This window comes from Emydura macquarii, unplaced genomic scaffold (genome assembly GCF_026122565.2).
Source record: "Emydura macquarii macquarii isolate MOO-44397 ecotype Brisbane River unplaced genomic scaffold, CSIRO-AGI_Emac_v2 contig_2365, whole genome shotgun sequence".
Classification (NCBI taxonomy): Eukaryota; Metazoa; Chordata; order Testudines; family Chelidae; genus Emydura; species Emydura macquarii.
Genome location: NW_027132502.1, coordinates 2206453 through 2228557, shown reverse-complemented (window position 1 = coordinate 2228557; position 22105 = coordinate 2206453). Strand labels below are relative to the sequence as shown.

At 51.3% G+C, this 22105-nt stretch overlaps 1 protein-coding gene across 3 annotated transcripts; it reads right to left on the bottom strand.

Moving 5' to 3' along the window:
- Positions 1-763: 763 nt before the first annotated feature.
- BCL6 (BCL6 transcription repressor) lies at positions 764-21341 on the bottom strand. 3 transcript variants are annotated; one of them, XM_067561074.1, is made up of 10 exons: positions 21246-21341; positions 11900-11938; positions 10564-10735; positions 8806-9027; positions 7686-8666; positions 7009-7190; positions 5930-6097; positions 3830-3960; positions 2890-3027; positions 764-1429 (listed from the first exon to the last, which is right to left on the bottom strand). In XM_067561074.1, the coding sequence occupies exons 3-10, from the start codon at positions 10722-10724 to the stop codon at positions 1286-1288; spliced, it is 2127 nt and encodes a 708-aa protein (XP_067417175.1). In that variant the 5' UTR covers positions 10725-10735; positions 11900-11938; positions 21246-21341; the 3' UTR covers positions 764-1285. The 3 variants fall into 3 exon arrangements, with proteins under 3 accessions (XP_067417175.1, XP_067417178.1, XP_067417177.1); XM_067561077.1 differs by lacking the exon at positions 21246-21341 and adding an exon at positions 18872-18891; XM_067561076.1 differs by lacking the exon at positions 21246-21341 and adding an exon at positions 12269-13600.
- Positions 21342-22105: the final 764 nt, after the last annotated feature.

Below are 22105 nucleotides of genomic sequence, written 5' to 3'. Positions count from 1 at the left end.
AACGGAACTACTTGTGTGCCCGCGTTGCTGGCTTGGGTGTCTTTCCCGTTGACTTTGGTGTGTTTCGGATCAGACCCTTCCAAGTGAGAATTTCCAATCAAGACGTTTAGGAAAGACAGAACAAAAATTACCCCTCATTCCATCGTACTTTACTTTTCATCGTTTTATTCTTGTATTTGTACAGCTATATTTTACAGAACGCATTAATGCAGTTTAGACGCAGCCCAAACCCTGTCTCCCGAGATTGTTCATAACACAAGCATGTAAAATAAGACCAAAAAACAAACAAAAAACCCCCCCCAAAAACAAAAAAAAAAACCCATTCCCTAACGAACAGTTCCGCCAGAGGATTCCTTTAGCAACATCCGGCTGTACCTTAAAAATGAAATTGGGCTCAATATAGTTCATACATTGAAAACGTCCATTGAAAAGAAAGGCACCGTGCGAACCACATTTTACATATATACAGACTGAAAACAAACAAAAAATTACACTTTATTATTATTTTAAATTCCTTCTGCAGCTTTGTTGGTTTAATACACTTTTTTTTTTTGTAAATTGTAAACCTTCACTTGCAAAAAAATACAAATACACTGATGCATTTAGACAAAATATTTTCTTACTTATACAGATGCAATACTTTAAAATATCTTGTTAAGTGCTCTATCACACTAAAGATTCTCAAATCAGCATCTGCCTGCAGATGCTAAAATCAAGCCTTTAATGCATTTTATATATTTTTAATATATCTTTTATTAAGGTCTATATATATTTATTTTATATATATTTATATTTATATATATATATATATATATATATATATTTACAACTCTGCCATAAATTCCTTCACCTTTGGTTAAAAAAGTTAAAGCCCTCTCTTCAACAGCACACACAATTCTTTTCTTCTCTTTAAAAGAACACACGTTTTGCATAAAAAAGCAACAAAAAATAAAACCAACACAACTGTTCCCGTAAAATCAACATTACATTCCTCATCTTCAGACTGTGAAGGTTAAACTCCAGAGTTTATCAACACTCCACTACTCAGACATTTTTTTTTTTAATACACATTTAAATCTGAATACGTTTTTTTAATTTCACATAACTGGGAAAAATAAAAATAAAACCCGTGTATTTTTTAATATTTTTTTCCCACCTATCTGCACTATGGGCTTAGAGGCACTCCGTCGTGTGATGAAAGATTTAAAGTGTTACAAGTATCCTTTGGATATCTTCCCCTTCCAAACCCCCCGGCATTCCCCGTCCAGAGAAATCCGCCTGGCCTTCAACACGCCTTGGGCAGTTCTGGGGGCAGCTCTGCTGTCGAGACGCGGTACTGCACCTTGGTGTTGGTAATGGCGCCGTGTTTCTGTCGGAGATGGAGCCGCAGCTGGCTTTTGTGGCGGAAATGCAGGTTACACTTCTCACACTAAAATGAAAAGGATGGTGGAGGTGTTAGCTCCAAAGTCAAGAGCCATTTGTAAGCTAGTCGCATATATTCCCCCCTGCCCCTGCATCCCGGTCCCCGTGCTCTCGGAGTCACCTCACAATCATTCATTGATGTGGCCTTGCGATGTCTCAAACTAAGGTCAGAGAAGGGACAATCAGATCATCTAGTCCGCCCTCCTGCACAACGCAGGCCACAGAACCTCACACCCACCCCCTCCTGTCATGGGAGTGTTACCCCTATTTTACAGTTGAGAAACTGAGGGGCAGAGCGGCTAAGTGACTTGCCCAAAGCCACACAAGGAATCTGTGGCAGAGCCAGGCTCTGAACCTAACCAGCGCCCAAACCACAAGCCCACGCTTCATTTAAAAATAGCATCGTTGCAGAGAAACTGCGAAAAAGCTGACTCCATCTCCCAAGCCGTCACTTGAACCACAGGGAGTATGATTAATATGAGGCACTTGACAGGTCTGTAGCACCCGCTGTCTGGGGATTCGTAATTGCACAGGACTCAAAGCACCTTGGACACCCCCTTTCTGTAGGAGGGGGAAATGGTGGCAGAGAGTTTAAGTGACCTGCCTGAGGCCACGCAGCAAGTCATTGGTTAAACTAGAAGCAGAACCCAGGAATCCTGGCTCGCCTGCTTTACCCTCCGAACCACAGTTCTGCCTCCTGTAAGAGAGTCAAAGGGGCTTTTCTGTCCCCTTCAGTCCGAACGATTCCCACCTGCTGATACTGTGTAATAATATTGTGATAATCTCGCTATGGGTTGGATGGGCCTCCCCAAGACGATGCATGGAAAGGGAGTGCTACGTGGCCTGGGGTCAATTCTTTCATTTGGATTTGAGGTTCAGCCCCCATCGGCCTCCTGGGCCAAGTTTAACCCTGGGGTAATGCCACCCACTACACAGCAACTTCCCCTAGCCAGCGACTACCCCTCACTCAACAGAATTACGGCAGGGAGGAGCTCAGCTTGGAGAGGAGGCCTCGACAAACTTCTCGTCTTGAGCCTCTGCGATCCTACATACAGCCGAGGAGCAATGTCCTTTGAAACCTCGACTGTGACGTAAGCCAAGGCCATTGGAAAGTAACGTGACCTTCTCCAGTTGGGGGGAGGGGAAGAAGAGAGGCCAGGTGCATTCGGCGCCTCGTGTGCTTGTCAGAGCTCAAGAGGGGTTCCAAACACAGCGCATCCCGTCAAAATGCTGTCTCAGCAGCAGGTCTCTGGTGCCGGAGGGCGGCTGGGGAGGGGGAATGGAGACCTGAGGCCCTGTAAGAATGGACTAGTGCTCAGACTGAACCAGTAGTCAGGACGGAGCCAGACTGGGGCGATAGCAGCTGTCAATGCGGAACAGTCTCTCCCCGCTATGGTACGTGGCCCTTACGGCTCCTAGGAAGCTCTGGCTCTTGGTCCCTCGCACCGATAATGCCAGGTCACTTACATGGTACGGTTTCTCTCCCGTGTGGATTCGAAGGTGACTTTTGAGGGTCTGCAGGTGCCGGAAGCGCGTGCCACAGATTTCACAGGGGTAGGGTTTTTCACCAGTGTGGATGAGCACATGAGCTCGGAGATGGGCAACCTGCCGCAGAAGAGAGCATGTCAGAAAAGGGTCCCCCCCATGGGCACACTTGCCATATGCACCTTGCTTTCAGACCAAGCTCCCCAAGCCTCTCCTATCAATCCTCAGGCTTCAAGGCATTAGCTCGTTGACAGCCAGGGTCAGGAAGAAACGGTCCTCCAATCCATTCCAACTCATGACACAGCACGGCACAGAGAGAGTCACAGGGGAGCGAATGCTTTCCCCTGAAGCACATCTCATTGGCCAGGGGAGGAGACACTGGATCTGACCATCAGTCGGTCCCAGTACAGCAGGGCTGGTATTAAAGGCAGACTCGAAACCCACATGGATTCTTCTAATAAATCAGCTTCACCCAAAGGAGTTTGAGAAGCTACCCTCTTTGTGGCCAGAGGCTGTAACCACGAGCCAAGACCTGTGCTCATTACTCAAGTGACCCTCCAAAAGGTCAGTCTTGCTTGAGTACGGAGTCCTAGGTCAGACTCCAGGGGCATCAGCTAATGAATGTTTGAGCAAAACCCTCTGAGAGCCTGAATTGCTGACAGCACCTGGAGAAATGTAAGTGGCTTTTCTCTGTAACACATTTGTGTCTATGGACTAGCATCATTGATCTGCCAAGGACAGAATTCAAGGGGCCTGTATTTGCTTCGCAACAGCATCGAATTATCAACAGGCCCTAAGCAGGGAACTGCGTCCCTTCAAGGCATTCCCCATGTCACAGACGTGCCGCAGAGCCCGTGCTCCGGGCCAGAAGCTGCCTCCCACTTTCCCCTGGGAGTTGTAGAGCACGAAGCGGGGTCCTCACCTGGACGAATCTGGCCCCGCAGGTCTCACACTTGTAGGGCTTCTCTCCGGAGTGGATGCGTGTGTGGGTCTTCAGGTTGGCCGGCCGGTTGAACTGCGCTCCGCAGATAGTGCAACGGTACGGCTTCTCACCTGTCATCCCACCAGGAAACAGAGAGACGCCAGCTTAGCCCACAGTGTCCAGAGCTCCCCAAAGCTGCCGCTACAGTCACTAAATCTCTATGCAGTCCACAGGAGAACGGGGAACACGTGGGCCTCCTAGAAACGGCCTGCAAGCGCGGTACCTGCAGAGCCTGGGGCAGACTCCCTTCTGCGTTCCAATCCCTTTGCTCCCCCTCGCTGGGAATTCCCCGGTGTGTATGTGAGGGGGGCTGGGAGTCCCCAGTGGGGCAGAGTCATCATAGTCCAGTCCTATGCCAGCCTCCCCACAGGCACCACAGGCCAGGGAATAGGCATGGCCAGATGCCTGGTTCAGCATCCTCAGCTGGCAGGCGGTCCCTTGGGGGACCAGTGTATGTTAAAGCAGCCCCTAGGCTGTTCCAACCTGCACCCGGAGCCAGGTTAAGAATCAGGGAGCCTACCACTTACAAAATTTGGGTGCAGCAGAAAATCTGCCCACTTGTCTGTGTGGCACAGTGGTATTTTTTTGGAAGGGTACCCTAGCCAGATGTGACCCCCTCCTCCTCCTCCTCCCAGAAAGCTATTCACACCACTACCGTCTGCTCAGATGGCAAAGCATAGCACTAGAAAGCAGGGCTACAAGGCAAGCCCACCTGTTTTGCCCGACAGGATTAACAATTCAGCCCCTCCTAGTCCAGCAACAAGCAATATCATCCAACTTTATATTGCAGCCGGGTGAGCAAGGCAGAGATACGGCAAGCAGATGAGATCTGCCTGGCTTCATCGGTCTCAGAACGGTTTTAAATACATTTGAGCCAATTGTTTCTTTAGGAACGTGAGCAGGACTGAGCGACTCAGGATGGTTCATAACCGTGGAGTCAGGAACCAGGAGTAAGAGCGCACCAGACTATTAAACCTCAATTATTCCCACCCGCCACCTACTGGAAAGTAATCTTCACTGGATTTTTGCCCTTCATTGCATCCTTGGGATGGATGCAGATGGGCTGACAGGTTGATAGCAGGGTTTATTGTTTTTCTCCCCCTCCTGCCTTTGGTTTGAAATGGAGACTATCCAGAACATCAAACCTGCTTTTCCCTGACTTTGCCGGAGGGTGTGTTGGGACTATCAGTGTATGTATATTGTCAGCGCTTGCCCCTTAAGGCTCTCATCCTGCACATGTTAACTTTAGATGCCGGTTAGTCCCGATGGTCATAAAGGGACTATTTACAGGCTTAAGAATGTGCAATTCAGCCCAGCTGAAGGGGGAGGAAGGCTGGGTCTTTAACACAAACTTCCTTTCTCCAAAGTGTTAGTTGGACATTGATTTCTGAGCATTAACAAAGACAAGCCCCCAACCCCACCCCCAGGATTCTGAGCAGTGACAGAACCCTTGATCCCGTCTCTTCTCATCTTTCACTGGGCTGGTGCATGCCGTTGCATCAGTTCAGGAATTTGCCAGTAACCAGTGATTTTGCCAGGCTAGATGGCACCTGACTGTCTAATGGAAAAAACCACTAGACTATATGTTGTTGGTTTTTTTTTTTTAACATAACCTCTCTCAGACTCTTTATAAGAAATCCAAAAGGGCCATTTGCAAGGATCTCAAAGTGCTTCACAGAGATGTTAAGCTCCTCAGCCCCCCAGAGAGGAAAACAAGTGTTTCCCCATTTATCGCTGAAGCGCACAGGCGTTAAGCCATTTCCAAAGGTGACACAGAGAGTAGCAGAACCCAGGCGTTCGGGCTCCCAGGACACAGCTGAAGATCCAGGACCATCCCTTATCAGGTGCTCGGGGAGCTTTGTTCTTCCCTGAGTACCAGTCATGACCACCAGCATGCCCCACGTGTAGGACGCATTAGACGTCTGCATGCAAGGCAGAACTTCGGCTGTGCCCTGGATCTGCTGCTCGGACACTCTGGCGCCTTTCAGGACCTGCTTTGACGCGTTGCCACGGGCCGGCAGCGGGAGCGCTGGGCTGTACCTGTATGAACGGTTTTGTGGCTGGCGAGGTTCCCCTTGTAGCGGAAGGAAGCCTGGCAACGGTCACACTTGTAGGGCTTATCGCTGTGCACCTGCAGGGAGTGTCTCTTGAGAGAAGCCTCTTCAGAGAACCTGCAGTCACACTCATTGCAGAAGAAGGCTCCGTTTTCTGTCGGGGACAGAGAGGCAGGGAGAATAAATGAGATCAGCAAGCACAGGAGCACACAGGTCACCTCCTGCATGGACCGTGGCTTTCGAAAGGAGCTGGCAGGAATGTGAAGCCAACATGTCTAAGCTCCAGTCTGTTTCACAAGGACTTCAATGGAGTTGGGGGAAAGCAGCCCGGGAGATTAAATCAGCAGCATTTCCACAGCATCCATTAACTCTCTCCTTCATACATACGCTGCAAAGTCACCCATTATGGGGCTAGCAACCAAACAAAAAGAGAGGTAACATCTCAATAAATAGGAAGCAAAAGTTGGGAAGGCTGCCTAATGATGGTGGTTTCACTGTATAGGAATTCACAGTTCTACCCGTTGGGGGAACTTGGGTTTTGAGCAGGAAATAAAAATCTTCCATTTCCCCCCATCGAGCGGAAGATGGGGGCAAACAGATTTTTGCACCTGGGCTTGAAAAGTTTTGTAAGCTTCTTTATCCATGTCGCTCCATGCATATGTAATTGTTCCCCTAGACTAGAGACAGTCACCAGGACCGATGAGCGAGGCAGATAACACTGCCCGGTCTAAGGGTGGATCATTTCTTTCTGCCTGCCTCACTCCCCTTGCAATTTTTAATTGGCTGTGGCATTCTTCACTTCCTGTCCTAAACGGCTGAGCTAGTGGAGAGTAACTAGAGTCACCCGAGCTGCCTACGCATCAGATTCAAGATCTGGATTCAGCCCATTGCAGAGAGCGACACCAGACTGCAAGTCCAGATGCAGACTCAAACACGGCCAGAGCTCTGGGGGGTGCTGAGGTCAGGCCCCTCTCTCGCGTGGCGGGAGCATCGTCCCATGGATTCCACGGCGCCATCCTCTACCGTCTGGAAGGGCAAGAGAGGGGGGATGGATTCTGGACTCACCGCAACTGGAGTCGGAGTATTCGGAGTGAGTTTCGCCCATTTCCTCTCCGAAGGTGGAGCCAGGCGGGAGAAGGCACATCTCAGAATGCTGAGGGGACTGGGAGCCGCAGGAGCTGCATTTTGATGAATGCATGTACAGAGGAGACTGCCCCTCACTGCTCCGTGGGGACCCGTCCAGGGATCTGTGGAAGAAGCACAACGCCTGTCAGAAGGTTTTAGTTACACGCTGCCTCCTTCAGCCCAGGCGTTAAGAATATACAGCAGGCACTTAAAGAAGCCCCCATGGGGATCAGGGCCCCATTGGACATTCCCTCCATAGGGCATTCAGCAATCGCACTTCACTCGTTTATCGGGCCTCTCCCCCAAGGATCTCAACACACTTATAAACGCCCCCCGTTAGGCAGGGAGGAGGAATGCAAGGTGAACAGTCCACAGACACAAAGGGAGCCAGCAGTCTGGACTCTTAGCTCCTCACGTAACCCCCCCGGGTTGTGGCTACTCATTTGGGAAACGTACGGTACCGGTTAGATCCCCAGTTGCTATCGACTGGTGTGGCTCCACCGAATTCACGGATTTACACCTGCTGAGGAACTGACTGGAAAGGCCGGTTAACCAAAGCTTCGTAGCTACCCAAAGCACTCATAAAAACCCACGAGACTGCAAGGAGTTTCCCTTACCTGTTCATTATGTTGTTCAGCCTGCTTGCTTGTGGGATTGTCGAGTCTTCTCCAGTCACGCTCATCTTGGTTGGGGACTGGACCTCGAGGTTCTCAGGTTCCATAGGCTGCTGGCAAGCCGCCGCAGACAGGTAGGCACGAGGGGAGAGGGTTCCCATTTCGTTCTGCTCAGCGCCGTCTTGCTTGGCGCTCTGGTTGAGGTTGTTGAGAACGATGAACTTGTACTTCTTCCAGTTGCAGGCTTTGGGGTCCGTAGGGCTCTTGGTGCCCAGAGAGCCGGAGGTTTGTCCGATGCGGGCGTTCTTGCTGCTGCTGGACTCCGTCGGCGAGTTGGGTTGGCAGTCTGACTTCTGGGGGCTCTGGGGGCTGACGAGACCCTTTCGGTTCATCGGGGTGTTGGTTGGTTCAAAGTGTTGGCTGATCTCGTCTTCTGAAGAGGTCCGCTCTTCTTTGGCCGCTTTGTCACAGGCGAAGTACGTGTTGTTTCGGACCGAAGGTGCGACGGGCTTCGGGCCAGCGGTGATGCTGTAGGGCATGTCACTTCTCGCTTCTTCAGTGGCAGCCTCTTTTGGAGAATAGACGGTGGCGTGGCACGTGTTGGCTGAGATGTCGGTGACAGCTCGGCTGTACTCTGTAGGGATTGTCCTGGAGCTGTCACACGGCAGCATTCTGTCCTTCGGGAAAAGGTGGGCCCTCGAGACATCCGACAGGGGCATCCTCACCTCTCGCAGCTCGTCATCAAAGAGGAAGCCGTTGACTGGAATGGGGTTGTACCCAGCGTAAGAAATGGGCGATCCAGACAGGCCACTGTACAAACCGGAGGCAAAGGCCCTCCCGTCGCAGACGGACGTGTTTCGGAGAGGCACGTTGTTCTCGGAGACTTCCCGGCTCCTGTAAGCCATCACCTCCGGATGGCTCAGCATCCGGCCTGTCAAGAACTCTTCCCTGGGGGTCTTCACCGCAGACACCATCTCGGCTTCGCTGCATGAACGAAGGAGACAAAAAGAAGGGAATAACCATTTATTCCTAGCCTTTGAAACGAGCCATCAGTGGCATTGTCAATTCCACCCTCCGTCCCCCAAAAAACCAGGCTCTACAACTCAGCCAACGGGTGTCTCACCTAGGCTTGACAAACCTTCGGCAAGTATCAACGACGTGCTCCATCTGCAGGTAGAGAGCCGTGGCCATGACGGCCATGATGTTGCTTTCCCTCAGGTTGAGGCGGGAGGTGTACATGAAGTCCAGCAGGATGCAGAATCCCTCGGGGTTGATTTCGGGGTCCAGGGTGATGACGTTCAGATTGCACTTTAGCTGGTCGGTGAATATGCCGTAGAAGAGGCCACTGCAAAGGGAGGAAGGACAGGAGGGAAGTGTGAACCGAATGTTGCAAGATTTTGGAAGAAGAGAGGGAAATTTATGGAGAGAGAATTTATTAGAGGTTCTCCACCTGGGAATCATGACCCCCCTCAGCCGCGCCCCCTTCCTCGATTGCCACACTGGAAGACGGATGGGAAAGAGGCCCCAGCAAGGTCTTGGTATGGAAAAGGTTGAGAACTCTCATCTTAATTAATTTGAAGACCCTCTGTAGATTTGCCTCATGGAACTCTTTTCACTCACCCCATAATTGCTTCCTCCTCTGATCTAGCGTTAAATCTTTCCACTGGTCCACAAAATTACACCAGAGTACAAACACCTTTTCCTTTGCAACTCCTGCCACCCAGAACAGCCTCCCTGTATCTCCGCTGCTCACCAGCTCTCCACCACCATTTCCACTTCAATATCTTTCCTCCCTTGTCTACATCTCTTAATTTCCTTCTCCATTATCTGTTTTTCCTCCCTCTGTGACTTATTGATTTCCAAAGCCTCATGGGAAACACAGCTTGTGTCAAACGCACCCTGAGCTCGCGCTATAACGAGATGTTTATGCAAAACACAAATCGTGGATGCGCCGTTTATGCATTTTTCATGCCAATGGCCTCTCGTTTCCTCCCCATTAGCGCCACCTGATCAAATGAGGCCCAGCGGCGAGCCAACAGAAGTGGCATGTATTTTATTGACAATGGATATCCCAGTCAATGGAGAAAGCAGCAAGGACAAGTTTTGGAAAAGAGATTAAAGAGAGAGATTAAAGAGAGGACATGAGGCTGCCATTAAAACAAAAATAAATAACTGGAGAAAAGTTGTTCTCTCTTGCCACAGAGGGCAGGAGAGGAGGCAATGGGTCCCAACTACAGCATAGCAGATTTAGATTAAATCTCAGAAAAAGCTTCCTAATTGTAAAGAACAGTCGGACAATGGAACAAACGGCCCTGGGAGGTCGCGGAAGCTCCTTCTATGGCGGTTTTCAAAAGGAGGCTGGATAGCCCCATCTGCCTTGGATGGTTTCGACACAACAAGCCCTTGCGGGCCCTTCTAACTCTGTGGTTCTATAAGTCCAATGGAGCACTGCTACCGTACTTCTAAAATTCATTGAGATGTGGTCCTTGACCCCTATCCACCCCTGCCAGACTCTGTGACTGTGACTCTAGGGAGGGGTGCAGATAGTCTCTAGATGCAAATGCTGCTATCTTCCCCAAGGTCAGTGAGCGTTTTGGTTTGGATGAGGCCATGCAATGCAGTGTTGCAACAATCGTACTCATTCAGTCGCACATCAGTACGCAAACTGGCTAGACTGAAGAGCTGAGCGTGATTGACTCACTCCAGTCCCGGCAGAGCATCTGCTATTTGTGGATGTGAACACAGGGCTTTGAAGGCAGGGCCGGACCCTGGGATGTCAGACGTGCTATTTCTAGAAGGGCGTGGCGTGTGTGTACGCAAGGGAAGAAAAGGGGATTGTGTGTGGAGAGGGAGAGCCGCTGGGTTATTAGCCCCTCTTCACCTGCAGGCCATGAGGACAGTTTTATGGGCTCTGAACTGTTCCCGGTTCACGATGATAACGACATCGGTCAGGATATCCCGGCTTCTAAGGCGGTTGAGATTGAGGAGGACGTCACTTGCGTGGCGGGTGAACTGGATGCAGCTGTCTGCCGGAGAGGCCATCTTGACGCTGCCTGAAAACGGGAGAAAAAAAAATAATAGGACCATGAAGTGGCTCAGAAAGCGCCGTAAGTAGGGCTAAGAGGCTGCCATTGATCTACTCCATCAGCAGCTACCTTGAAAGATAACAACAGGCCCTCAGCTAGAGAAGAAACCACAATAATCTAGGATGCAACCCCATTTCAGCTTGCATCTGTAGTGACCATGAGCATTAGGTGGTTCCGTTAAGTGATCCAAAGTGAGGCAAGAACAGGAGTGGATTCAGCAAGCATCCCATCCACCTAGGTGATGGGTGAACTCAACAGGACCTTCCTGGGGAACAGGTAGGCAGCTATACCATCTCCCCATCCCACCCCAAAACACCTCCACTATGGCCAAACCAGTAGGAGCTGGGCTCAGAAGATCAGATCAGATGATCTCACAGGAACACCAAACAAAGCAAAGCAAACCCTGCACGCTAATTTGCAGCAGTTCTTAGATTACACGCTTTCTGGTTTGGTCTTGCAGCTCTGATGCATGCGTCCAGCCCACTGATGTCAGATAGTCGCAGAGGCAGGCAAATTTCAGGCTCCAGTGGCAATCAGGGCTATTCATAAAGATCCCATAAAAAGTTACAGATGCTCAGCACTTCTGAAAATCCGGCCCAACAGGTCTCAAATTGGGCATCCAAAAATCAGTGGCCACTTCTGAAGATCATTTGCCTGGAGCTGTGAATCAGTGGCTGCATCAGGAACCAGAGAATTCAGGTCTCCCAATACCTAACTCCCTAGAATCTAGATCACCAGCAACTCTTAATTCCAGCCCAAGGAAGGCTCATGTTAGTCCAGAACTCTGTTCCTCTTCCCTCCTCACTTCTTGGTGTGAAGCCTTCCAAAACACAAGTTCCCTTTGATCAAAGTTGGAGGGTCTGACCCAGGCCTTTCCCAAGAAGCTACCATCTAGCACCTGCAACCATCTGAACCTGGCCTGAAATGCCACACTGGAATTTGAATCTTAAATGCCATGTTACTCAATGACAGGATTAATTCCACCCCCCCTGCTCCGCTGCCGGCGGCGGGATATGAACATGCAATTTTTTTTTGCAGAGCAGCCACTCTCCTGAATACAGATTCCAGCTGGGCCTAATGAAACATTTCATTCAACACGTTTAAAAAAGGCATGAAATTAAATTTACATACCCAATGCCTCAACTCACAGTCCAAAAGTGTCTTTCAAACCTACGAACAAAGCACAAGAAAAACAAACACCAGATTAGTTCAGAGATGTGAATTGGCAGTGGTAGGATGCAGGCTGGTTGTCGTGATGTAATATCAGCAGGATGATAGCAGAAGTGAAGAGCCCTTCCACTCTCCAGTACGGTTAATTGGTTTCCCCCACTACAGCATGTTCTTGTTGCAACCACAGGCTTTGAGACTCTAATCACAGACTCGTCCGCACCCACTACCCCAAATCCAGGGTGCATGCCACGGAGCCTTTCATATCTAGGAGTCAAAGACTCAAGGGTAGCTGGGAAGGATACAGGAGGAGTCACGCAAGAATTCACTCACCACTTCTTTCAGAGATGCTTCTCCCCACCCCCAGTATTCCCAGTTCTTCCTTATCAGATCATTGCATCACATAAGGCTGCAAGATTCTCTCCTCTCCCCACTTCCATTCTCCCCGGAAACCTGAAAAGGGTCCAGAATTGTTGTCTTTAGTAGCCACCATTCCTCTCAAGATTTCAAAGCGCTTTGCAAATATTAAACACTAGAAATTGGGAAACTGAGGCACTGAGCGGTTAAGTAACTTGATCAAGATCACACAGCAAGTCAGTGGCAGAGCTAGAACCAGACTCCAGAACTAGTCCCTTGTTCTAACTGCTGGAAGATGCTCTTTGTCTCCACCTGCTGGCTTGGGGGAGTTAATACACTTGGGACTGAGGGGAGAGAAATTTCTCCTTTTCATTCCATGCTAAGAGAACTTTATTTTTCTTCTTACCTGCATGAAAACAAATACTTTCCTCCCATAGTTTGCTTTTACAATTAAAAAGAGAGGAAAATAGGGTGTCATAGCCGTTATTTGACTTTTCAGATATAGCCCATAAACCCTTCCACGCCCACAAAACTGTGTGCCCAGAGATTTATGGGGCAGGAGGAGGAAGAAGAATTGGTGTGATTTTTAATATGATAAGACAAATGTGAGACATAAAAATCCATTTCATATGCTAAAATGATGTGAATCTTCAGAGCGCCTCTGAGCCTCCCTAGCTTGAAACCCGAAAAATAGAAAGTGACTCATTTCCCAGGTACTGCAGACTCTGACCTTTTCGTACAGCCCTCTCTGCCAGCTACTTTCAGTGTTCAAACGAAAGCCAAGAGATTTACGGATTTTGCTAGCAAACTGGACAGGCTTCAAAGTTCCCACACCAGTGGAATGTGTAAGTTATGTACATCTGGGTCAGATTCAGATCTCAGTCATTTCCATGTAAATGCCATGAATGCCAACGAGGTACTGGAGTTACAGGGGTGGCCCTGAGCTCAGAAGAGGGCCCATTTATAGGCTAGGAGGTGGCTCTGAGAATTACACAGCTCACCATCAACTGCATTACGTGGAATGGGATGGAAGAAACTCCTGCAACAGTAGAATTATTTTACGGGGATGGAGCAGGCGGACAACCAGCCCTTTGCGCTATCTGGTCTTGGTGTAGCCCGCCAGCACATCTGCAGCACCCATCCAGTCTTGCTCTCCAGCCCATCTTTGTTCCACCCGGGGGCACCCATCCAAACCGTCGCCTGGCCTGGAACCAGCTAGGAAGCAGACAGTTCAGGGCTCCTGACCGTTAAGTGGCCTTCTCCAAGAACGGGCCATTTCATTGTCCTTCGGAACAGGTTCTGCCTTCAACCTGCTGCAGCTGAGAAAGAGGGAGCTTCCCCCCTCCCAGCCCCACCAAGGACACACATCCACCCTTACCCCCTCTTAATCAAGCCAGAGCCAAAGGGCGAAACCCCACTTGGTTGCATCCAGGTGGTTGCAAGACAGCAGGTTTCAGCACCAGTAAAGAGGAGAGGGTCAAGAGTGGATGGCGGATCACTGACATGGGGGGGAGAGAACTCGGCTATGAAATCTATCAGCCCCCCCACTTCTCATGCTCCAGTCCAGGGGTCACCCCACCCACGTGGGGGGAAGGGGAGGGGGACCAGAGAAACCCTCCCAGCCAGGTCCCCCCCCCCCCCCCGTTCCTGCTGCAGGCGGGCAGGGGAAAGGCAGGGTCCCAGCTACTGCGGGGAGCCCCGTAGCCCGACCCCCCCGAGTCTCTTTTCCCCGCGGTACCTTGCGTCCCGGCCGGGCTGAGCGGCTGCAGGGCGTGCGCCGGGCCGGCCGCGTTTAGACGGGGAGGAGACGCCGCCCTCCCCCGGCCACTGCACAGCTCGGCCCTGCCCTGCCGGCGGCTGCTGCTTGCACCAGCTGCCCTGGTCTAGGGAGGCGGCCGGGAGCCCCGGGGCGCGGAGGAGGCAGGGGGCCGGGCAGGTGAGTCCCCCCCCCCCCGGCGCACCCCAGCACCCCTCTCCCCCCGCCTAGCCTCGTCCTCCCAGCCCCCCACGTTTGCTGCTCCAGGCTTTGTGTTCGTGGATTCCAGCCCGCCACGCTTCTCACACACACACACACACACACACACACACACACACACACGTGTGCAAATAAAACACAACACCACACAGGGGCGTGCAGCACTTCGCTCCTCCAGGAAGCCTAGCCGGAGCTGCGCTGCATCCTCAGGCCGAGACAGCCTGTCCAGGGCCGCATCCGGCTTCCCCCCCCGCCCCCAGGTTGGGGGCGCACAGGGGGGCAGAACAAGCCAAGCCGACACGTGCTGCTGATCCGAGCCTGGGTTGATGGCGGGATGCTGCGCCCCTTTGCCCACTAGAGGGCGCTCCGCCACCAGGTATGAAAGAGCCCCCCCACACACACAGCCAGGTACATACTGTTCGCATTATTACAGACAGCAGCACGGCTCCCTGCCCCTGCTCTTGTTTTATCTTCTGGGTGCAAGTCACCCACAGCAGGCAGCCAGGCTTTGTCACCCCCTTGGGGCCTGCCCAGGGAGTCCAGGCCTTGGGCTCCAGTTCTTCGAGGGAAAGATGAGAGCTGGGAGGAGGTGGCTCTTTCCTTTATTACAGACTACCCTGAGGTCAGGGAGGCTGGGAGAGTCCTTCAGCTATCACAGCCCCATTGTATTAAGGCAGCAGCCTCCGGGGGCCAGGCCAAAACTTGGTTTGATTAATAATCAAGAGAGAAAATGTCAAAGATTTAAATACTGTGTCAGCATAAATCAAAGCAGCTTTGGATACAGCCAGCCCTGTAAAGTTCCCCCCCCCACACACACACTGTTCCCTCTGGTGATTGGACCGCTATCAGCATATTAAGCCTGCTGTGCTATCTTTCAGTCTGATCCCATTTCCCATCAGCACACACATGTTTCTAGGAAATGCAATACGTTTTCAGGGATGGGTTTATCATCAGCATTTGTAACCAGGAAAACTGCATATTTCCTCTGGCACTGCCAGGTGTTGCAGAGAACACTGAGATCTTACTCTGAAGATTAGAAACGGGTTGCACCTTTGAATGCTTGGAAATGGCCCAGTTTCTCATCTGCACATTTATTTTTAAATGAAGAGGAAAGTAAAAGGGGGGAGGGGGAGATTCCATATCAAAACCCTATTTATATTGCCAAGATCTTGATTAGCATGAATGAAGATGGAAAGCTAATAAGTGTGCTTGGAAAGTGATGAATCAGACCTCCTCCCCCACCCCAGTGCTTCCAAAATGAAATAAATAAGAAATTCCCCCCATTAATTTTTAAAATGAAAAACAGAAATGTTGTTTCAATTGAAGTCAATGAAGTGACACCAGGGAAAATGGGGCCCATTATTTCAAGCATCATGCACTGTTTAAAGTAGCTTAAAAGAATACATGGTCCTAATGGCACGTTTGGGCAGTAGACACAAACTGGGATATACTCCAGCCTAAATGCAGCAAATACATTGAGCCCTCAGAGCTACTCCTAGTGGCCAGCAGCAGATGCTAGGTTTTTTAAAATAGCCCAGTGTGATGTTTGGGAAGATGCCATGTAAGTTATTGTACAGTCCTGTGACTCAGGGAGAAACATTTCTTCTCTACAAACAATTCTGCAGTGCATTAGTCCACAGCCGCCTTCTGTGGTAAGTAAAATCCATGTCGTCATCGTGTCTGACTGGCAATAAACGTAATTGGAGGTGAAAGGACTAGCCTGTCAAACAGGAATGGGAAACTAACTGGTTGGGGAAAGCCCATCAACAACTATTTCTCCCCTTCTGCCAATCCCTTCATAGAAATACGTTTTTACGGAGGTTTTGAAAGGGTCCGAAATTCAAAATGCAAACACTAACTTTCAGTTTTCAGCTGGGAATGGAAATGGAGAAAATCTTGTATGTAGGGCAAACAAAATGAAAAAAGCATTGCCTAAATTTGCAGCCTCAAGTGGCCCTCTCAAAATTGTACTAGCTTTTGGATGCTCACGGTCACCCCACGAAACTTCCACATTTATAGCAATTTTACCTAAAAGATTTGGAGTTGGAACTGAGAGGTCTTGCAGTAGTTTTACTAAACACAAGAACTGTTTAAAATAACTCTAATGCAAAAATATAAAAGTGCTTCATTGAAGAGATTCGTGGTTACAGATCCCCATACTTCACTATAAGTCACACTGAAAGGGTAAAAGTAAGGATTCAGTCAAGTCAAATTTGCCCCCCCCCCCCATGTCGTTTTTAAACAAACTTCTCCAAAATGTAAGACTTTTTAAAAAGTTCCAACTGAAACTGGAAACATGCCCCAGGCAGAATTTGCATCCCAAACATTGCAGCACTAGGAGCTGAAAGGGACTTCACTTTGATTTTCCAATGTCCAAGGTGAGACAAAATGATTTAAATATCCAAGTTACCTTTTTGTATCTCTCTCCTAAAGCCCTTTTAAACACACTAAGAAAATGTTGTTTGAAATAGGGTTGGTCTTCTGAAGTTTTCCCACCTGCATTTACATTGGTGTTTGGATGACATATTGACAATATAGTATATTTCTTAAGCTTTTCTTATAAACCAGTGGATTGCTGCCCTGTAGGGTGACTGGAACCTTTTGAAAATGAACGCATCATTTTGTGACACAAGACAACCTACGTTAGACAAAGATTCAGGAACAGCAGATGAACAGCAGGAGTAGGGAATATTTCACATGTGATTTCATGAAAACATCCAGGCAGAGCTCCATAGGTATCAATCACATTTTAATATGTACTTGGTTGTTTTCAGTTAGGCTAGTTCAATTAAGTTCTGTGGCAATAGCTGTTTCTCTGTGTTCTTCATTGTTGACTTTTGGCTAGCTAGCCATTTAAAAAAAAAAAAAAAAAAAAAAAGCAGTCAATGTGTTTCTGTTTTCCCAAGCCTGAAAGATTAGCTACAACCAGTCAGCAAAGGAATGTCAAAACAAAACCACTAGATGGCAGCTTTTAGCTTCCTTGTAGAGCTCTAATTTCTCCCTTGGAAAATAACACCACAGCTGAGCTGGAAAACATATAATTTTGTCGATGTAATTCTGTTTCTCTTAAAACACGTCTGAGCAACATTATTATTTTTTTATGAACTTTTCCATCCTTGCCTTTCACAACTTAAATGTTTCTGCTCGGCTTCTTTTAGACTCAGAAGTTATGTCCTCACTCTGCAGCATTTAGACAAGCTGGGAACTCTAGCAATTATGGGGGGGAGGGGGGCATCAGACATGCTTTTGACTTGTTTTTGGTGTTATTTTTAAGAATCGCCTCTCAGTCTTCTCTTTTGACTAATAAATAACCAGTGAAATACCATTTCTTCTCGGATTATTGACTCCGACAGTCAAAATAGGGGTGGAGGTGGAATTGATACATATCCCAAGGGATCTTTGATCTATTTTGCCCCTCAAAATTGAGCACGTCCCTAGAAATGAAGTCTATTCTTCCTGTAACAATGCAAGAATCCAGTCTTCTGGAAGATCCTTACACAGCCTTTGAATATCTGAGTTATCGATTACTTGACAAAAAGAGAAAAATCGAGGAGTTTTTAAATGATGGTATAGCTGGTTTTTAAAAAAAATAGTTGTAATGCAGCCGGCATTTTTGGCCCAGGGAGAAAAAGTAGTTTTGCCTTAAAATATGTTTGAAGGGATTTCTTAGCTGTAAAACAAGCCCTTGAGGGTTGCTGGAAGGAAACCTGTCTTTATTCTTCAAGTACTTATCCTTTAAGCCTTTTATACAATATTGTGAATAATCAAGTTGAAAATCTCAGGACAAGAATGAAGAGGAGTCTGAGGACAGGCCAAAGGACCCAATCCTGGAGTCAGGACTCAGCTGAAACCTCTAATGAGTCCGAGAACTGTGCCTGTTGGAGGCTGCAGGAGCCTGTCCTTGCTTAGCAGTGTAGTTCTCCTCCACTCCCACGCCAGTTTAGTGGCGTTGAGTGATTTTTTAGACCAGATTTACCTGGTGTAGAACCACAGCCCAGGGCCCTCAATCTTGGGTTTAAAAGCCAGGTTCGAAGAATGGAAGAGAAGCCACACATTTTCAGAAAGAAGTGCGGCATGTTTCTGGTTTTATTTCCCTGCCCTTCCTTCTAGTCCATCAAGGTTATTTCGTAATATTTCAAAATATTGTGACAACCAAAAAAAAAAAACCCCCAAAAACACACACACAAAAACAACCAACCCCCCCCCCCCAAAAGTGGATTCCCTTGAAACCCGAGAGAGGTCGCTGCTCCTCCACACAACACTACTTCAACCAACTAAGTTTTCACAACAAAGTATCCCCCCCCCCATCCCTCTTTTGGGGGAGGGGAAGGTATTTTGACATCAAGTCACATCTGTCATTTACACAACACACTCAGTGGAACTCTCCGATACAAACGCCCCACACAGACTGCACCGAGCACAGCGCCTCCCATTCCCCCCCCCCCCCCAGTCCTCGAGCAGAAGAAATGTTCTTGGCCACATTCCCAGGGAAAAGGCACCGGTGCTATTAAAAACGAAAACCCTTTAAAGACATGGACCAGGCGAGGTGCGAGGGGAATGACCCCCCCCCCCCGCGGGCTGCCTGTCCTCCGGCGTGTCCTTACACAAATAACGCCGCGTTTTCATCACCTCTGGCTCCTTATCGTCTTAAGCATCAGCAGCCCCGGCCCCTGCCGTGAGCCGAGCCGGGATTTCAGCACGGCAGATTGCTAAAGGGCGCCCCCCCCCCTAAAGTTGGATGCTTTGCACCTTGCATTGGGGGGGGGGGGAGGGGGTGTTGCAGTTTTGCAAAGCTCGGAGATTTCGCCTGCCTCCCCCCCCCATCCTTTTTCCACGCAAACCCGGTTTTGCTCCGCTCTTTGCTGGGGCTACCTCCAGGAACCGCGTGTGGAAAGGGGCCAGCTGCACTTCGGATGGCCGAGCCAACGCCGGAGCGCCCAGCAAAGCAAGGGGGGTGGGGAGGGATTGCCCTGGCTCCGGATTTGTTTTTAAACTGAAGGAAGAAGAGACGGGAGAGGAAGCGGGCAGCCCGTCTCCGGAGAGCAAGGCGCTGGCATTGCTACCCGGGCATTCCCTGCCCCCGAACCGGGCTCCGCTTCTGTTTACATTCCGCAGCCCACTCCTCGGACTCTACTCCGCGGCCGCCCATCACAGCGCACCCCGCTTTCCTGCCGGCCGCTCGCCCTCTGCGCGGAGCCGCCCTTTCCCACGGGAGCTGCGGGGCCAGGCCGGGGTGATGGACTTCCCCCCCCCCCGCCAGGCTGGGGCCAACCCCGGAGCCCGAGTCCCCGGAGCCCGGTTCTTGGCTCGCTTTAAGTCTTTGCCCCCCAGGTCTTTTATTTCTGCCTCCAAACCCCCACACCGAACCCGGGAGGGGCCGTTCATCACCCCAGGAAAGACCAGCCGGTGCCTAAGGAATCCCCCCCCCCCCCCGCTCCAGCTTTCCTAAAGCAGAGCATGGGCCGGGTCAGGGCAAGGCACAGACACCTCGCACCGGTTGCTGTCGGAGCCCCGCAGCATCCCGCACCCCTTAGCCAGCCAGCCACAGGTTGCAGAATTCGCTAGCCCGTCTGCAAAGTCATTCTCACACACACACACACACACACACGTTATGTGGTCAAGACGTCCCCTAGTACAGTCTGGAAACAAACACAACCTGCAATGTTTCTCCCCCTTCCTCCTGCCCTTCGCAAGCCCCCTGTCCGGTCTGCGCCCCGCTGCGTGTGCAGTGGAGGATCAGCCGCACGGTTCCCCCTCCTCCTCCCCGCGGAGATTTTTGCAGCACCGTGGAGGGCGGGTAGAAACACAACAACACAACAACCCAACAACAACAAACCAAAAAAATCCAGCCACGGGGGGAGACCAGCCTAAAAAAAAAAATAAATCATCACGCAGAACCCAAAACGCCACAACACGGAGTGCAACCACCAGCACCGATAACAACAACAACACTCTGCCTCTCCCACCTTCCCTGCACGGTCCTGTCCTGTCCTGTCCGCACCCTCCCCAGCACCCCAAGATCACAGCCTCCCCCCCCACGCGGCTGCAGAGTCTGCCAAGCAAGGATCTCCGCCACCCCAAACAAGACGGGGGGGGGCGAAAACGTTTCCAGTGGGGGGGGGAGAAATCGCCTTTCCCCACACATCCCCCCCCAAATGCACACACAACCCCCAAATGCACACACACACACACACAGAACCCCACACACAAACACACACACGACCCCAAATGCACACACACACACACACACACACACACACCCCCCCCACACACACACACACACACACACACACACACCACCCCAAATGCACCCCAGCGGTGTTAAAGCAGCTGGGGGACGGGGCGGGGGGGTTGCCAGGCGGCGGGGCTCCGCCGGGCAGAGCGCAGGGTGCCAATCTCTGCTGGCCGTGGCTCCGTCTCCGCGGAGCGGCCGGGGGTGGAGGCGCGCCAGGGGACGGGAGCGGGGACGGGACGGAGCCGGAGCCCAGCCAGGCGAGCAGCGGAGCGCAGAGAGAAAAAGGAAAAAAACCCGCGGCCGCGCAGCGGAGCGGCTCCCGCGCCCGGGCTGGAGGGGCAGGAGCCAGGCGGGGCAGGGGCCAGCCCCGCCGCCCGAGGAAGCCCCATTCCCCAGCCAGTCCCGCGGGCCGAGGGAAGCCGCCCTGCCCGGCGCGCCCCGCCTGTCACCCCTGGCGGCCCACAGCCCGGCTCGCTCCGGAGTCGCGCCGCCTCCCCCCCCCCCGCGCAATAAAAACACCGCGGCGCTCCGGCTGCCCTGCGCCGGGAGCACCTGCCGCGCCAGGCCGGGTAAGGAGGGGGGTAAGGAGAGGCGGCCGGGCCGGGGGGACAGCAACGGGCCGGGGCTGGGGCCGGGAAAGCAGCGGCAGGAGCAGCAGCAGCGGTGGTAGCAGCAGCAGCAGCGGCGGCGGCAGCAGCGGCAATGCAAGGCAAGGCAGTGCAATGCAGTGCAATGGCAATCACCTGGTCTCCGGGCTTTCCTAGAAACTCCTTGCATCACCACTTCTAAGAACCCCCGTTCTAAGAATCAACACCGCTCAATTCTCGGAATTTGAGCGGCCGACTCTACCACTGCGCCCAGCCCAGGGGAGGCCGCCGGCTGCCCGCCCCTCCTCGCCGACCCCTTCCCCCCCCTCCACCGACCCGCCCGCCGGGGGACCCCCCCCGCTGGCCACCTCCCCCGGCGCCTTTCCCACCCGGAGCGGAGCGGGGGGAGGGTTTGGCTCGCCCCGGTTGGGACCTTTCGTTCCCCCCCCCACCCCTCCGGAGGCCAGTGGTAGGCGCCCGGCTCCGGAGTCACGTGGGCCGCCTGTGACGTCAGGGCGCGGCTTCAGTGTTGCAGCGTTCGGCCCTTGGAATTCTGAGAACTGGCTGGCGAGGCGGTGACATCAGGGTGCTGCGGGGCTCAGGCCGCCCCCCCCCTTCCACATGCACCCTCCCTGTGCCCCCCCCCAGAACCAGATCCCCTCTCCAGCAAAGTGCTTGCCAACCTAGAGACCTGGGAGAAGGGGGGGGGGGGGTTTCCATCACGCAGGAGGAGAGAAAAGCAAAGCAAAACAAACAAAAAAAAAAACCCTAATAAAAATGCAGGAGGAGGAGGAGGAGGAGTGGAGGAGGAAGCAGCCCAAACCTCAGGCAGTCAGTAGGGAGGCGAGGCTGTCTTGGGATCTTTAAAAATATATCCGTCTTTTTTATCTCTCTCCTTCCCTCCCCATCTCTTTTTGGCTCTCAGGCTGGTGAGATTTACTGTCGATGAAAGAAGCTGGGGTCCCCCCCCACCCCCCATGTAGATCTCATTTTTTAATGATTGTTTTTGGAGGGGG

Bases quoted from the DNA above. Each gene is read 5' to 3' on its own strand.
- BCL6 (XM_067561074.1), bottom strand. From the start codon at position 10,724: ATGGCCTCTCCGGCAGACAGCTGCATCCAGTTCACCCGCCACGCAAGT. The intron at 9,028-10,563 runs GTGAAGAGGGGC...CTCCCTTTGCAG, and splicing joins ACTGTCCTCATGGCCTGCAG to TGGCCTCTTCTACGGCATAT. The intron at 3,961-5,929 runs GTACAGCCCAGC...GTGGGATGACAG, and splicing joins CCACAAAACCGTTCATACAG to GTGAGAAGCCGTACCGTTGC.